This window comes from Procambarus clarkii, chromosome 62 (genome assembly GCF_040958095.1).
Source record: "Procambarus clarkii isolate CNS0578487 chromosome 62, FALCON_Pclarkii_2.0, whole genome shotgun sequence".
Lineage (NCBI taxonomy): Eukaryota > Metazoa > Arthropoda > Malacostraca > Decapoda > Cambaridae > Procambarus > Procambarus clarkii.
The window spans coordinates 24,899,883-24,914,185 of NC_091211.1; the positions used below are offsets into that span (position 1 = coordinate 24,899,883).

The following is a 14,303-nucleotide window of genomic DNA, read 5'->3' on the forward strand; positions in this document are numbered from 1 at the left end:
CCTTATCCTGATCCCCTTCCAAGTGCTATATAGTCGTAAAGGCTTGGTGCTTTTCCCTGATAATTCCCTCCTTCCCTCCCCTGTAACAGATAGTAATATTAGGTAACATATTATAAGAATATATAGAAAAAATGGGAACTTCCATAGCAAAGTACTGATGAAAATGTAGATAGGAATGAGTAGTAAAAATGCAGCAAGACATATAAGAAAATATAATCAAAGAATTTATATACTGTACACAATTTTTAGCCAAAAAAAATATGAAATCAAGCTGACCACTAGGTAACACTGGCATTTGCACATAGCAACAGAAAAGAACCATTAACGGGGAAACTGGTTCCCACTTTGCTTCCCACAAAAAAAGTGCTTTCATAAACACCTGCAGTTAATGAGTCTTCATTTAACAGAAAGTAGTGTGGTCAGTATGTATTATAAACCATATAATGAATTACAGTACATGTAAATTTGGTATTCCAGTTGTTGGGTACTTCTACTGTTATTAAAGTACAGTAACAAATCAATTTTTGCTCTAATTTTATGAATACCATAAGGATGCATAGTATGCTTGCCTCAGTTTTGTGGCTCGTGAAGAAAAGTTTTGTATGATTAATTAAATTAATATCATCATTATTCCATTTCCCACTTTCATGCAGCAGGATGGCATCGGCACATGAAAATGTTAAAGAAGTAATATTCAAGAAAAGCAATCCCCATGGCGCATAGTAGTAATGCATTCGCCTGGGGCTTAGCGAGCAATTTGGCCTGGGTTCGTATCTAAGCCAATCCTTAATTGTACGCCTCAATTCATCAAGCTGTGAATGGGTACCTGGTTGTTTAACCATTTGACGGGTCGTATTCCAGGGAAATTAACATTAAGGACCTGCCCGAAACACTATGCATGCTAGTGGCTTAACAAGAATGTAAGAACTCTTGTATGTATAAAAAAATAAAATAAAATGTCCAAATACATTGAAAAATTACATCCATTCTTTCACATCTTCCGCTGTAGTACTCTGGTACAGGAGGAAATAGGAAAAGTAAAAGTGGTATCACCGATCGGTCTGCTACTGTACCTCAAAGAACTTCACCTGTTTGAGCAAGTCTGTGAGCTCCTGCCTGTAGAAAGGTTCCCTCCCTGGGAGGATGAACCATGCAGAATTATCATCAACAAGATGACAATGAAAAAGTCCAGCATGATACCACAAGAAATGGAGCATAAGTATCTTGAGGAAATTTATAAAGAAGCCGGATATGAATTAGATAAAATCCACACCAATGGGTCATCTAATCCTATCAATGGCAGAGCTGGGGCAGCATACACTGTAATTAGGAATAATGCCTTTCAAAACAGAAGTGAAGAAAAAGCACGTATTGACGGTCTGTCTAATTACCACAAGCTACCACAAGCTACACAAGCTTCACAAAGCTTCCTGGCAATACGTTAGTAATGAATATATATGATATATTTACTCAATATAATGTTAGTACTGAATGTACAACACGAAAAAACATAATTTTAATCTGAAAAAGTATCTTTTTATAAAGAAATTAGACGAAAATAAAGAAATAAAAAAAATAAAATTTTTAGCTCCAATCTCCAGCTGGTGACGCCAAATCAAGTCGACGATCCAAGCGTCGGTTAGGTTAAGTTAGGTTAGGTTAGATTAGGTTAGTTTAGGTCAGCCTAACCTAACATATATTTATTCATTACTAACGTATTGCCAAGAAGCTTTGTGACGCTTGTGTAGCTTGTGGTAATTAGACGGACCGGATAGAAGAACAAATTAGTGAATCTTCTGTTCACTAGTACATTGCGGTTGCAGCTAGCAATCCCAATTATTATGGATGAAGAGGAAGGAGATGGCCGCGAGAGAGAATCACCAATAAGAAAAACTCATCTTGGAATCAAATATCCATGGAGACTTGATATAGAAACAACAGCTAAACAGCGAAGCTGCAGAATCTGTGGTGAGTGACGGACACCGCCTTGACCACTACCTGAGAGAATGTGAACATCTAAGAGACATCGGAAATATGTGTAGCATAATAAACCTCATTGCTTGAGTTAGGAAAATACTGTCAAATATAATTGGTTTTCAAAAGATTCCCTCCCATTTTCCACCCCGAAGATAACGTCAGATTTTAATAGTTGACAAACGATAATCTTGTTTGATAAGCTGTTCACTTAACACAGTTAAACAAATCCCATCTGTGTCTGGGTACATGTGACAGGATGAACAACCCAACGGGTTTTCTTTCTATTGGGGGATGTTGTACATGCTGTAATGGCGATATGTTCACTCACAGGATGAGTGGCGCTGCACCAATAAACCCCCTTCGGGGGAAAAAAATACAAAATTAAAATGGTACTCTGAGTTGGTCGATCTCTCTCCAATAGGTTCCATCACATGTCGGTATTAATGGCAATGAAGTGGCCGACGTAGCGACAAAGTCAGCGCATTGTCTCTTAGAACTTTATCCATGTGTCTCAGGACCTGTCAAAACCTTCCGGCAGCTCCAGCCGGCTTGCCTCGCGGGTTGGTAGGCATGCAGTAACCGCGCCAGCCCTTTGCTCCTCTTCTACGGCGAGCCTTTGGGAGGGCTCCTTCCTCCCCGTGTCCATAGGCTCGTCTCCGGATTGGGCACTCCTGCCTGACTTGGTAGGCTGCACATCTTCATCGTCTACGGTTGGTAGAGTACCCATATTGCCAGTGTTTTCCGACCTAGGATAATGTGGAACACTTTCTCCACTGCCCACTATTTCATGGCGCTCACGTCAAACAAGTGTTGGAATACTGTATGTGGAAATGAACGAGCAGATGTGCTAGCTGCTGCAGGTGACCATATTGAATACTTCATACCCAAGACTTTTCTACAAATTAGAGGTATTGTCAGGCAACATCACCATGACAGGGTAACTGAGGAAAGGAGGATAGAAGCACAAATCAGTGAAAGAATAATAAACCCCACATTGAGTAAGGAAAACACTATTTGTCAAACAGAGATACTGTTCTTAAAAGATTCCCCCCATTTTGCACCCGCAAGATAAAGTAAGATTTTAAAGGTTGACGAATGTTAATCTTCTTGTTTGAGAAGCTGTTCACTTGACACAGTTAAGCAATTCCCAGCTGTGTTTGGGTACAAGTGACAGAATGAACAACCCAGCGGGTTTTCTTCCTATTTTGGAGTGTTATACATGCTGCTATGGCGGTATGTCCACCCACCGGATGAGTGGCGCTCCCCAATAAACTCCCTCCCTCTGAGCAAAATTAAAAAATTAACAGAGTGCCATTCGTAGGCTGCATATTCCTCGCCTCACGGTTCCCGTTCTCCTTGACGAGGCACGTGCGAGAGACAAGGTATCCGTTATGACATCCTTCGCCATACCTACTGCTTCGTTCGTCACGTCCATGGTCTGAAGAGACTGTAGGGATCCCATCACTCTTCGCTATATTTCCCAGTAACGGATTATTTTGTTGACTTAGCTAAATGAATTGTCGGGGTTCAGTCCCTGAGCCCCTTATGTGCCTCTGTAGCCCTTTCCACTACCGCTCACAAGATTGTGTATGGGGACCGGGTGCATAATAATTCAAGGGACCCAGAATGTGGAATGACCTTCCCAATACAAAGGCTGTACCTCTCCCAACCAGTTTAAGAGAAAAACTATAATTACTACCCAATAAACTCCATGTAACGTACCTTCTTACCCCTTAAATGTCAACCATGTCTTGCTATTTTCTAACAATACTGTTTGTTGGACAACTTGTATAAATACTGATTTCCGCTATGTTTTTATTTCCCCCCCTTTTTCAGCTTAATTTATGCTTTGATCTCAATTAGTATTAAGTTTTAGTCTACGTGTTTTCCCCACACCTTGCCCGAGACGCCGTGCGTATTAGTGGCTTAAGGCATTGTATGTTTTTTTTTTTTTTTTTTTTTTTTTTTTTTTGAGATATATACAAGAGTTGTTACATTCTTGTACAGCCACTAGTACGCGTAGCGTTTCGGGCAGGTCCCTGGAATACGATCCCCTGCCGCGAAGAATCGTTTTTTCATCCAAGTACACATTTTTCTGTTGAGTTAAACAGAGGCTACAGTTAAGGATTTGCGCCCAGTAAATCCTCCCCGGCCAGGATACGAACCCATGACATAGCGCTCGCGGAACGCCAGGCGAGTGTCTTACCACTACACCACGGAGACTGGTCAATGTACTAGCTCTATCTAGAAATACTACTATCTTAACTATACTATACTTACTATACTATACTATAACTTACAATACTTAATACTAATTGTACTAGCTCTATCTAGAAATCCAATATTTTGTTTGTAACTTTACTTTTACCTGAATAAACATTTGAATTTGAATTTGAATAAATTAACTAAACTAAACTAATCCAGTATCGGGCAACCGTCATGAACTTGCACTACCATACACCACCACCCAACAGTCATAAGATTAGGTGTCCAGTTCTCATCTTAATTTATTTATTTATACAAGAGTTGTTACATTCTTGTAAAGCCACTATTACGCAAGCACAACTAGGTGAGTTCAAATGCATAGTCTTTCGACCAGGTCCTTATTCTAACATATAAAGTAAAAGTATTTAAAAAGTTCAGTGAAGCTAAATTTGAGTTCAACATAATAAATTGATGGTATTGATTATACTGGTGAAGTTGCATGTCTTAAGTATTAACATAGGTTGTTAATAATTTAGGTTTGAGATTTTTGTAATTCATCAGGGAGTGAGTTCCATAGACTGGAATCTATTATTTGCATGGAGAGTTTGCACAGATTTAATCTGACTCTAGGGATATTAAAATAGATATTTATTCCTCGAGTGGTGCCCATGGGTTCTGTTCCATATATCAAGAAGAGGTTTCAGCTCGGGATTAGCATTTAGGAACAAAGTTTTGTACATGTAGATAGTAAAAGAGAATGTGTGTATGTTCGCATGTTTAGGGATTTAAACAGAGGGGCTGTGTGTTGTCTGAAGACAAGGTTATAGTTCTGAGAGCTGATTTTTGCTGGGTGATGATGGGCTTGAGGTAATTTGCAGTGGTTGCAGTGCACAGATACCGTATGTTAGATAGGGATAGATTAGTGAATAGTATAGTGAAAGGAGAGCAGAGTGGGGGACATAATATCTGATTTTAGAGAGTATTCAGACAGTTTTTTATACTTTTTTGGCAGTGTTAATGTGAGTGCTGAAGTTTAGTCTCCTGTCCATGTATAGACCATGGAACTTTTCAAAATTTTTAATGTTAATACTAACATTGTTTATCTGAAGGTGAATTTGGTTTGATGATTTACTTCCAAATAAAATCTAGTAAGTCTTTTCTATGTTTACCATAGTGTGAGTCTACTGGATGACATCCATGGGTGAACCTTTTTTAATTCGTTATTTACAATATTATTTAGTGTATGGGTTGGGGTCTGAACAGAGGAAGGTAGTATCGTCAGCAACTGTCACTATTGAGGTACATAGCACCAAGGAACCACCAACAGGAGCCTTCCTAGAAAATGATGTCTAATTATATTTGCAGCACAAGATATGAATACAGTAATGAGCTATATCAAGGGTTCTAGCACTGTAATTTACAATTATCACAACACTGTAATAAATACTTTACAGCTCATTAGTCACATCTGATATGAATGCAATGGGTCTCTAGATGGATCTAAATAGTTTTGCAATCATCTGCAAATGATTACATTTGCAGATGATTAGATAGTATACCTGCTGAATGGCATCCTCGTGGAACTGGGAAAGAAGTGGCGCATCACTCTCGACAAAGTCCAGTTCATCTGCTCCTTCTAAACTGCCCTCTGTAGCATTACCTTTACTTCTTCCTCCTCCACCTCCTCCTCCTCCAGTTCCACCACCACTGTGACCTCCGTCACCCTCCCTCAGCATGCCACTTTCAGACATGTAGCTCCGCCCGCCACCACTGCCGTGACGCACCAGGGACGCCGACTCCAACCCGTCCCCTCCTCCACTCATGATAACCCTGAAAAAAAGTTTATCTTATTGACCAGCATTTTAAAGATTTATTTGTAGCATTTACTTTGAAAACCAAAACTCCCAAATCTTCTTATTATGTCTGAACTGATAAGAAACAAATTCAGAAATTAGAATCTTTCTCATTGTTAATAACGGTAGTTAACATTCTTCAGTTACCTTAGGTTATAAAATACTGTATTGGAAAAATCGGCTATACAACAAAATAATAAAATAATAAATTCTCCTAGTTCACTGGAGGTCTTATAAGGATGGTGATTAAATTAATACTGCATTTTCAAAATAATTAATCATATAAACATAGAGATATATAGTAATCTACTGTATAAAAATACAGTACTCTAATGTGATAATTTAAGTAATTGTGTTTGACTTGAGGCATTCAGAACTACTTGAAGTGTTGTTAGCCCTCTGGCCCTCAACCGTTCCTGGTACAAGAGTTGACTTAGATCTGGAATGATTTTTGTTGCCCGGTGTTGCACTTTCTCCAGAGCGGCTATATCATTCAGGAGATGAGGTCTCCATGCTTGCATACAGTAATCCCAATTTATCAATTAACAGGTCAATTCCATCTTGTCAGTTTCCTGTTTGCATGATGCCTGGGGCAGTATGTTGTATGTTCCGTCGTGTTCTGAAAGTTGGCAGTGTAATTTGGTGCTACTGTAGTTGGCTAGAGATACATTAATTGGTTTGCTTGATGTATAATGCCTCGCCGATATCCAGTCTTCTGTTGTCGCAGTATCTGTCGATCATTTTACTGTTGTTTGTCAGGATATCTCTGGTGATGGTCTGGTTATGTTGACCAGACCACACACTAGAAGATGAAGGGACGACGACGTTTCGGTCCGTCCCTTCACCTTCTAATGTGGGGTCTCGTCAACATACTTTAGCCACGTTATTGTGACTCATCGCCTGCACGTGGTCTGGTTATGTATAGAGACTATATTTTCTTTAATATGGCCTTGCTGCTTGTGCATTATTAGGCATCTTGAAATAGATGTTGTTGTCTTGCCTATATATAGAATTCGTTGGATCTGACAGTCCCCAAGTTGTCATGTGAAGGCATAGACGATATTCGTCTCTTTGAAGGGGGTTTTGCTTGGTGTCAGGTGAGTTCTTTATGAGCACGTTGGCAGTCTTCTTGCTCTTATAGTGTATTGTTAGTTCAATCTTCTGGTTGGTGTCAGTAGGGGTCACATTTCTATCACTGATGTTTTTCAGGACCCTCTCTTCTGTTTTGTGGGCCGTGGAGAAGAAGGTCATGTACAATATTTTAATATTAAGGACCAATAATGTACGTTGTCTGTTATATCTGAAGTCGCATGGCGGCTCACCTTCCTTATGATGATGTCCTCGACATATCCATTAGATTATCCATTATTGATCAGGACCTGTCTTACTCTACCGAGTTCCACGTCAACCTACTTCCACCTGGAGCAGTTGGTTGCCGTCCTCTTAAAAAATAACGTCACTTTTCGCTCGTATGCGCGGCCTGTTGACATCAACATTGACAACAATCCGCGTGTACCTATCAGGGCACTCACTCTTAGCCTTAAGGCACATTCTCTTGTTAGTTCCCTTAGTGTAACTGCAGTGTTAAAGCCTCTGTTCCTTTCCGAGACTATTACGTGTACGAGAGGTAGTTTACCTTCATTCTCAATCTCATAAGTGAACCTTAGCACTGAACTTTGTTTGAATGCATCATTACGCTGCAACAAGTGCTCAATATCAAGAGTAACAAAGGACACGGGTCCTCCTGAGTAACAAACGTTTCGCTGGTTGTTCAGAGTGGCAAACGTTACTCGTCCAGAGTGGCAAACGTTACTCGTCCAGAGTGGCAAACGTTACTCGTCCAGAGTGGCAAACGTTACTCGTCCAGAGTGGCAAACGTTACTCATCCAGAGTGGCAAACGTTACACTAATTTCCAAATTAAACTTTATACATCTTTAATTTACATAAAAGTATGCAAAGATAATTAATTACACACATTATGTTGAGAAGAATAACTCGTTACTGACTGCGACAAAATTTTTTTTCCTGATAAAAGCAAAACAAATTTGAAAATATAGAAACAAATGATTAAAATAACAATAATTGCCAATAATACATATTTAAGTGAAATGTTTACCATTGACTGGGATTGGAGGGAAGGGAGGGAGGGGGGAGAAAGCAAACCTGTTAAGCTATTGGAGATCTTCCCATAGGCACGACTGACCCTCTTTAAGAAGCAACACATAACAGTTGCCTAACTACCCAACCATGTAGTTCAGACCAGATCAGAGGTCAGTTGAACTCCCGGTGCAATTCTTTTTCCATGTCGTGGCACAGTCGATTAAGGCGCGTCTGGGATCCTCTCGGACGTAGGTTCAAACCCTCATCACGGTCCTCATGGATTTGTTCAAATCAGAGAGCTTTGCATTTCAAACCCCAATTGTTTCTGACAAAACTTTATAAACTTCCACCGAATGTGCGCTGTGCAATAATATATAATTAGTGAAAGAAGCGCGCGGGCGGAGTGATGGCAGGGCGTCTTTAAGGAGGTGCGTTGCGTGTTAGTAATGGGTTAAGCCCAAGGTCGAATTTCACAGGCTCCAGCCTGGGTGTGTGAGCCTTCCCAATAGTGCATCGCGCTGACCCACCTTAAAGGCCATTGTAATAAGGTAGGCGCGAGGGAACGGCAGGAAATCTCGCTCTCTTATTTTAATTAATGATTGCAAAACCCTTTAATTTTGTGTAACGGGTTATTAAAACAAAATGATGAAAATTGATTATGTCGTAGAAGCGGAGTTAACTGTTTTCACGAGGATCAGATCATTATATTAATTTGAGGGATAATGTATATGGTTTTTTCAACTTAAAAAAAATGGGTTTATTAGGCAACGCCATTACACACCACTATAGAATGCAAACATGGGTTATTTACAATAAAGGGGTGAAGGAGACTTGACTGAATATACATCTTTCAAAATTTCTCCCAACAGAAGGCAAACAGAACCTCAAGTCAAAGGCTCGATCTTGTCCGTATTCTTGAAGAAAAAGACCAAAGGCTCGTATTACTATTTTAATATGTGACGGGAATCGGAGAAGAACGAAGGGTGGAATTGGTGAAAAATTGTAAAGGAGATGATTTTCAATTTACTAGATTTATATGAGACAAAGCTTAGAGGAAGTTAGAACGTAGACGAAAGTGTTGACCAATCCACACACTAGAAAATGGGACGACGACGTTTCGGTCCGTCCTGGACCATTCTCAAGTCGATTGGTTTCCCGATTCCCCGTAGTCACTGATAGTAAGTAATTATCAACAGAAGGCGCCAAGCCGGAAAGACTCTGTAGCATTGTTGTCAGTCACTGATAGGTAAGCACCAAGCTCTTTGTTCACCAGCAGCAAGGCCCCGAGGGGCGCACGACAGGCCTTCTCCCCAACGGTGTACCTCTCATTCATCTTCTCTTCCTTGTGGGAGTGTTGCATGGTAATAATGCCTGTTAAGTGTAGAACATATAGGAGAGTGAGTGGAGGGGTGTGGGTGTGGGTGTGGGTGTGGGTGTGAGGGCAGACATGTGGGACGGGAAAATGCGTGCTTGAGAATGTGTGAGAGTGGTGCCCGGGCGTCACCATGGCGACGTCCCCTCCTAGTCACACTCCCTGTCTAAGGCACTTATTTGTAAGCATCTCTGCATCTTGTTCATGTCGCACGTCCCTTCCTAGTGGGACTATTATCCAAGAGTAACGTTAATTCAACGTTGAATTAACTTTACCCTTGGATATTGAAGCCACTGGTTCTGTTCACCTGTTTCACTCTTCCTTTCAGTAACTCTCTCCCCAATCTCTTTCCTTCTGTATTGCCCTTTAACTTATTTGTTTCTGTTTCACAGTTAGTCTCCCACTGAAGAATTGGGAACTGCCTACGATGGTCCTGTGCACCTGGAGTTTCCTTTATTCTTATCTTTCCTTATGCCGAAAACAGAAGCATATTTGGCCTAGGTTGTCTGTGGCGGTCACCACCCAGTTACTGGTCAGACACAAAGAAGTTTAACCGACTCACTGAGCGAGCTTGAAATTACTGCATTTTTTGTTTTTGCCTCACGTTGAACTGATTAAACACGTGGTGTGGATTAACGCCTTCCAACTTGTGCAGCATGTGAAGTCTATGAGATCAGCCCCGTTGTAATGTGGCCAGAATTATGAGTGATGCTTCTGGTAAGAGAGTTGACATCGCTTTCGGAGGATTTTCGTCGCCTTTTTTTTTTTGTTAACTTTTATAATGTATTTTTATAGGTCAGGCCCAGGTGACTTGTACAGCTAGATGACAACTTTCTTCTCCTTGAAGTTAAAGAGTCATTTGATTATTCCCTGTGATAGTTGACTTTTATGGCAGCTAACTTGCTGCGCAACTTTTTCCGTAAGAATTGGCCGGTGCGGCGCCACCACTCTTATCTTTATGAGGGTGAATATTCAACTTGCTATGTATAAATCATTACAAGTCCGTGTAAAGTACAGTTGGTTTCATTCTTGGCTCGCAGTCGGTGATCCTGAGCTGGATTCCCGGGCAGCACAGAAATGGTTGGGCACGATGGCTTGTTCACCTAAACCCTGGTCTGGCAATCTAAAAATAAATACGTACCTAGGAGTTAGGCAACTGTTGTGGGGTTAATCCTGGGGAGGGTCAGTAGTTCGTCTTTGGGGAGAAAGGGGGGCACACACACACACATTATATATATTTATATATATTCTTTAAGCAAGCAAGAAAGAGTGCGGATGAGTTGTTGAACTTCCAGGTATGTATTAATTAGCAATTTAAAGAATACATCATAATTATAGGCAATCTACTATCAATTAAGTGTGGTTCCAAAAAAGGGGACATGAGTGCTCACAGTAATTTAAGACAAGTGTTACTTCTCTCCACGTCTGTGTACACTCTGTACTCTACACTTTCCTCTCCTCCCAACCCCTCCCTTCCACTAGCGCGAGGGTCAAGTCGCCAAGGCACTTACTCCCACAGTGTTTGTCCTCCGCAGCAACTTTCCTGTGCTTACTTATTTTTGTTCAAACTTTCCTGGTCTGGTTCATTCCTTGGTCACTGTTTCCTGTTATTCACTTATTCCTTTATTAGTCGACATACTCTTGTTACACCTCCTATCACTTCCCACACATCTTCCACATCTCCTTCACCTCCTAGAACGGAAATCTGTCAGCTGAACATACTTTTAACACGTCAATATCTTAATACACTAATATTTAAACAAATGGTAAAGTCTACAAACTTCGAACAGAGCATTTCATGTTCACCGAAATTGTGAAGATAGGGGCATAGGGGTGAATCCCCTCCAAGGGGGACATAGGGCCCGACCAAGATCCCCCTATGACACTAAAAATATACCGCTTAATACAATAAACACAATGTTTTCAAGAAGACTGACTTGCCATCTACAAGCTGGTGCCCCTAGAAACCATATTCAAAGTGAACATAACACAACACTCACTAGGAACATGCTAGTAAATAATACAAAAATCCTAGAATCTACAAACGACCAAAGAAAACCTGCAAACGCCGGAAGCTATACTTATAAGGAAAAAAAGACCCGCTCCAAATATACAGAATATCGACTTCGCTACAGTGTTGACACTCGGATCCAGATTTCACTAAACATCACCGGATAATAGCATTTCTATCGAGGTCTCCCTCCTACCGAAAGTACCAGTTTTACCCATCATCTTATCCACTGTTTGATTGGCCCTTTCCCCTAATTCTTACCTTATTCTCCTACCCTAGGGTCTTTTGAGGTCACGGTGACATTAGTTTGGCAAACTATAAATAGATACTTCTGATTTAATTATATAAACAAATTATGTAACTTGCTCATCAGTGCTGTAATTTGCTTAGTTAAACTAATTTTGGGGTTCGATTCCTGAACTCATTATGTGACTGTAACCTTTTTCACTACAGCTCACAAAATGGTTATGGGGTGATAATAATGAACACCTAAGAACATAGGAATGTATGTAGCTATCTATTAACCCATTTTACTTTTAACTTGTTGTCTTTTAAATGAAACCCTAATGTTCATTTCAACACTACCGTCAGCTAATGATAATTTCTATATTAAGAAGAAGTCATGTTTTCAAATAAAATAAAAAATATGACGTACCTGCTTTCGGAATTAGATAGTCATTGGTCGGTGAGTATTTGCGTCAGTGGTTCTGATTGGTTGACGTTTCCACGCGAGAGGCTATGATTGGCGGAATCAGTGGGCAGATACAAATACCATTTTTATTTGTGGAAACTGGTCGACCACTGATAACTGGTTTAACCACTCTTGAAACGCTTTCAGTAGTGTGATCCAGTTGTCCGGAATAGGATTTTAGTAATGTTTTTACACAGAAGGAATCATAAGCAGATGACTAATTTGTTAGCAGGCTTAGAGCTCTTCCTTCCCATAACTCATCTTAAGTCTCTTCTAGCTAGTTTCCCCTGGAATTTGATCCGCTAAATCTTAAATATATAAATAAATCTGCTAGTGCGTGTGTGACCATGTCCCCAATATAACTCCTGGATAAACAAGTATAAATTAGGCTCCCAGACCTTTCTTCCTTCTGCTGTTATGATCAATCTTATTCTTATATTTATAACTCACGTTATTTCATATATACGTGTAATTTTCATGAAACAAACCAAATCCCAAAATTCCTTCCGAATAATTGTAGGACTTTGTTATTATCTTATAATTTATAAGGATACAAGAAATATATCTGAAATTTAAACAGGAAAGAACCTCATCGCACTGAATGTTAAATTAATAATACTAGTATCCTCGCAGGGGCTCTGCTAAATATACATCAGGAGAGCATAGAGTATATACACGATGCGCATATTTATCGAACACAAAAAATGTCACTGGCAACAGGTCTGACTAGTTTCCAGAAATGGCAGCATGCAAGAGTACCTTGCCCAGCTGACCAACAACTCGTAGCACAGTTCTCACACATCAACCATCAGCCAAAGGCGTCCACCTTAATCGTCAGTGTTGTCTGCTTTAAGAGATCATTTATAAGTTCGTGTATATTGAACATTGGGTAAGAGATCCACATAACGTGTACCGTATTTCAACATACCTTCCTCAAAAGGTGTAGCTTCTCCATCGACATATACAAACTACTGTTTCCAGTATGTGGATGACGCCTGCAGGTCTGCTGCTGCGCTCAGGAGCTGTCTACTATAACCCGAAGAGTTCTCTAGCATCTCTCTACACCAAGTAAGTTACCAATGATACAGCTCGTCCATCACACTCAGAGTTCGATGTTGAAATGATGTGTGGTAAGTCTTAACTTACTAAAAGTCTTAACAGCTAAAAAGTCACACCGGGATTAATTTTAGGATTTTCTTCTATTAGGTTCTTACAAGACACGTATACGCAAATCATTTATTTTTAGGTTGTTCGACCAGCCTCATCTAGTTAACTGCTTGCCAGCTTTCAAATTAATATTTTGACAAGTAGGTTACGGAGTCTATTCACGTACTTCTAATGGCTTTTCACATTAGTTGAGACATTTTTGTTGACAGTTACATTGTGCACTCTTCTGGTAAAGGTGATTTAGTTGTAGATAGCTGATTATAGGTGTCGTTAATGGCCATGTATGATAATTATCATTCTTGTGCTATTATTACCATTGGCAGAACGAGTCTACTCTCTCTCTCGACATCCTATAAATCTTTAAATGTCGCCAGCTTATATACACACACACACACACACACATATATATATATATATATATATATATATATATATATATATATATATATATATATATATATATATGTTGAATATTCTGAGATATATATAGAGAATATTCTGAAGTTATAACGTTATTGTATTATAAATAGTTGGTTTAAAAGATAAAATATCTATGCTTAACTCGTTTTATTTGAAAATCTAAAGAATTTGGTATTGAATTTCATATTTCAGTTGTTTGAGAGTAATACACCTTATTAACGTAACCAAACATAATGAAACCTAATATAACCTAACCTAGCCTTAACCTAACCAAACCTAACTAAACCATGGATAGGTAGTAGATAATAGCACTAATTACATAGCGGTTTTGAAGTGATTACCTTCAGGGTACCTCCTGAAAACAGGTTGCTGGATGAATATTTTGTTGGGAGACAATATAAATTATAATAAAACTGTATAAAATGTAAAACAATTTTGAGATTTCGAGAGGCCTAAAATGTAGCTTGTTTAGCTTATGCCTAAATCCAGCACTCTCAAGTATCTTT

The 14,303-nt window shown here is 39.6% G+C and overlaps 1 protein-coding gene across 2 annotated transcripts in view; it reads right to left on the minus strand.

The window, feature by feature from the left end:
• LOC123766537 (synaptic vesicle glycoprotein 2C) overlaps positions 1-14,303 on the minus strand; it is a 61,926-nt gene that overhangs the window by 35,363 nt on the left and 12,260 nt on the right. For both annotated transcript variants that reach the window (XM_045755766.2, XM_045755767.2), the window contains exon 2: positions 5,742-6,012. In XM_045755766.2, the coding sequence (XP_045611722.2) occupies positions 5,742-6,005 (264 nt within the window). In that variant the 5' untranslated portion in view covers positions 6,006-6,012. The remainder of the gene's footprint in view (positions 1-5,741; positions 6,013-14,303) is intronic.